At 61.1% G+C, this 2,481-nt stretch overlaps 1 protein-coding gene across 1 annotated transcript in view; it reads right to left on the reverse strand.

Annotated features, from left to right (window-relative positions):
* Window positions 1-2,261, reverse strand: part of Cd5 (CD5 molecule) — a 15,712-nt gene extending 13,451 nt beyond the window's left edge. The window contains exon 1 of the mRNA XM_023707025.1: window positions 2,156-2,261. Coding sequence (XP_023562793.1) covers window positions 2,156-2,201 — 46 coding nt within the window. The 5' untranslated portion in view covers window positions 2,202-2,261. The remainder of the gene's footprint in view (window positions 1-2,155) is intronic.
* Between the last annotated feature and the right edge of the window lie 220 nt (window positions 2,262-2,481).

Consider the following 2,481-nt stretch of genomic DNA (forward strand, 5'->3'; position numbering starts at 1 on the left):
ACCCACACACAGTGCACACATGCACACACACATTCAGTGCACATACATGCAGCGCATACACTCAGTGCACACACGCAGTGCACATTCAGTACACATACATGCAGCACATACACTCAGTGCACACACACACGTAGTGCACACACAGTGCATGTAGTGCATACATGAATGCACATGCAGTGTGTGCCACAAGCGCACGCACACACACACACACACACACACACCATGCACACAGAGATGCTCGATTCTGGCTGAGGGAGCGAGACTCTCCCTAGCTCCCAGGAGACTCTCTTGTTGGTACATCCACGTAGGGCGTCCGGAGGCCTCTGTTCCCCCACAGTGCAGCTGTGGGGTCCCAAATGCCCAGCATGCAGCACCTCACAGACCCCAGCCTACAGCCCAGACAGTGGCCGCACGGCCTTGAGAGCAGATGCCCGTGGCGGACACGCTGTCTGGCCCTGAGCCTCCATCTGGTCCCCCCCGCCAGCCACAGACCCTCTTCTGTCTCTCTTTGCTGGCGGCCTGAGGAATGGGAATTCCTCAGGCCTCCTGCCCTTCTGCAGCTGTCTCGCATGTCCTGGCCACCCTGCCCAGCCACCCTCCAGACTCAGGCACACATGACTTCCTGTGCCACACTCCTCAGTGTTCCCAGATGAGTGAGAAACTCGGGGCTTTTTCTGGGCTTCTAGGCCAGGCCTCCTCTGTGAGCCAGGCTGGAATGCCCGGCTCAGTCACTGCTGTGCACATAGCAGGTGCTCAGGGTAGGTTGAGATGAACGAACATGGGGACGGAGACCCTGTGCAAGAGAATGGCCTGGGGACAAGAGCTCAGTGGCGGGCACAGTGGCCAGGCTCCTCTTGCCCTGTCCTGGCTCCCCTGAGCCGTGCTGCCCTGGTGATAACTTGTTGTCTTCAGTGTTTACCGAGCACTTGATTCAGAGCAGGCCCGACACAGTGCCGAGGCTCCACGGGCCTGGCCACACTGGTCCCTTGGACCTCTGGGCACCCAAGGCTCACAGATACCCAGCTCATGCAGCTGGCCGGCGGCTGACTCTGGAGGTCCAGTGGCTGAGTGTAGCAGGCTGTGCCATGGCTTGAGCCATTCAGGCTAAGGCAGGTGGCAGCGTCACTCTAGTGAGCCATAGGTACCTCCTTGGGGTGCCAGGTGGGGGCTGCAAGGCCTCCAGCTACTTCCTAGGTGGCTGTGAGGCTCATGGAAGATGCTGGCTTTACAAGTGTTTCATGGGCTGCAAGCCTTGGATGAAGGGGTGCTTGCTACCCCCACTGACACAAATGTCCATGCGTGGAGCCACGTGGTACAAGCGGTCCCCAGGGTGTGCACACTGACTCCCGTGTGCTGTGTTGGGGGAGATCGCCCTGAACAGAACTCTGCTCCGCACCCAGTGGGGGTACAGCCAGGGGAGGGGGAGCTCAAGGGCTGTACCCCCAGTGTCCCCGGGACCCAGGAGGCCATTGTGCTCAGCAAGGACAGGGACAGCATGGCCACACCTCCTGCTGTTGTCCGCACAGCCATGGGAGTGCAAGTGCACAATAGCCATGAATACACGAGGGGAGGCAGTGTGCAGCCCCTGGGAATGTGCAGAGCCCCCCACAGACTGCGTGTGCACACACGCATACACACGCCCCTGCGTGTGTATCCTCCCTGTCATGCCTGGAGTTAGCCCTTGCCAGGCCTCTGGTCACAGTCTCCTCTGTCACACCCGTCTGATGTCCATGGGTAGCTACGCACTCGGGTTTAGAAACCAGGCTTGGTGTTTGCCACTGCTGCTGCTGCTGCCGCTGCCGCCACCCAGAGCCTTGTGGGGAGTGACTGGGGCCTCTGCTGTCCCATGCCTGCCCACTGTGCCCTCAGGGCAGCCCCAGCCCTCCTCTCTCCACCTGCTCTGCTCGGGGCACTGGAGATGTCCAGTGTCCCTGTCCCATTATCTAGAGGTGACCAGATACTGCTGGGCATGCTAGTGACGCACTGTGGAGCTCAGACAACTCCGAGAAGCAGGAGGCCACCAGTAGGCCGCGTCGTGCTCGGGGCTGGGGAGCACAGATGTCCTGCGTGACACTCAGGAGTGATGAGACAGGACAGGTGCACCTCGGTGCTGTGTCCAGCGCGCCTGACACTGGGAGGACCAACATCTACTCACCCAGCAGCTCCAGCAGGTACGCGACAGCCAGTGGTGGGGACCCCATGGGTGCGGCCTGCTCCTGCCTGGCCCGCCGAGCTCAGCACCCCTGAGTGAGGCTTCGGCCGCGTCGGCTCCTCGGGAGGAAAAGGGCGGGCGGCAAGGCTGGGCTGGGTGCAGGCAGTGCGCAGCCTTCGTCACCGCGTTTGAAGTCAAACTGTCAACTTCCTCCCAGCAGAGCTGCCACCAAGGACAAAGTGAGAGAGACTCCCACTGCGCCAGCCACGGTGACGTAAGACACAGCCTTCCCATCAGCCTCACGCTAGGCGCCGCCACTGACCTGCCCG

The sequence above is a fragment of the Octodon degus genome, unplaced genomic scaffold, assembly GCF_000260255.1.
Source record: "Octodon degus isolate 3935 unplaced genomic scaffold, OctDeg1.0 scaffold00279, whole genome shotgun sequence".
Taxonomy (NCBI): domain Eukaryota; kingdom Metazoa; phylum Chordata; class Mammalia; order Rodentia; family Octodontidae; genus Octodon; species Octodon degus.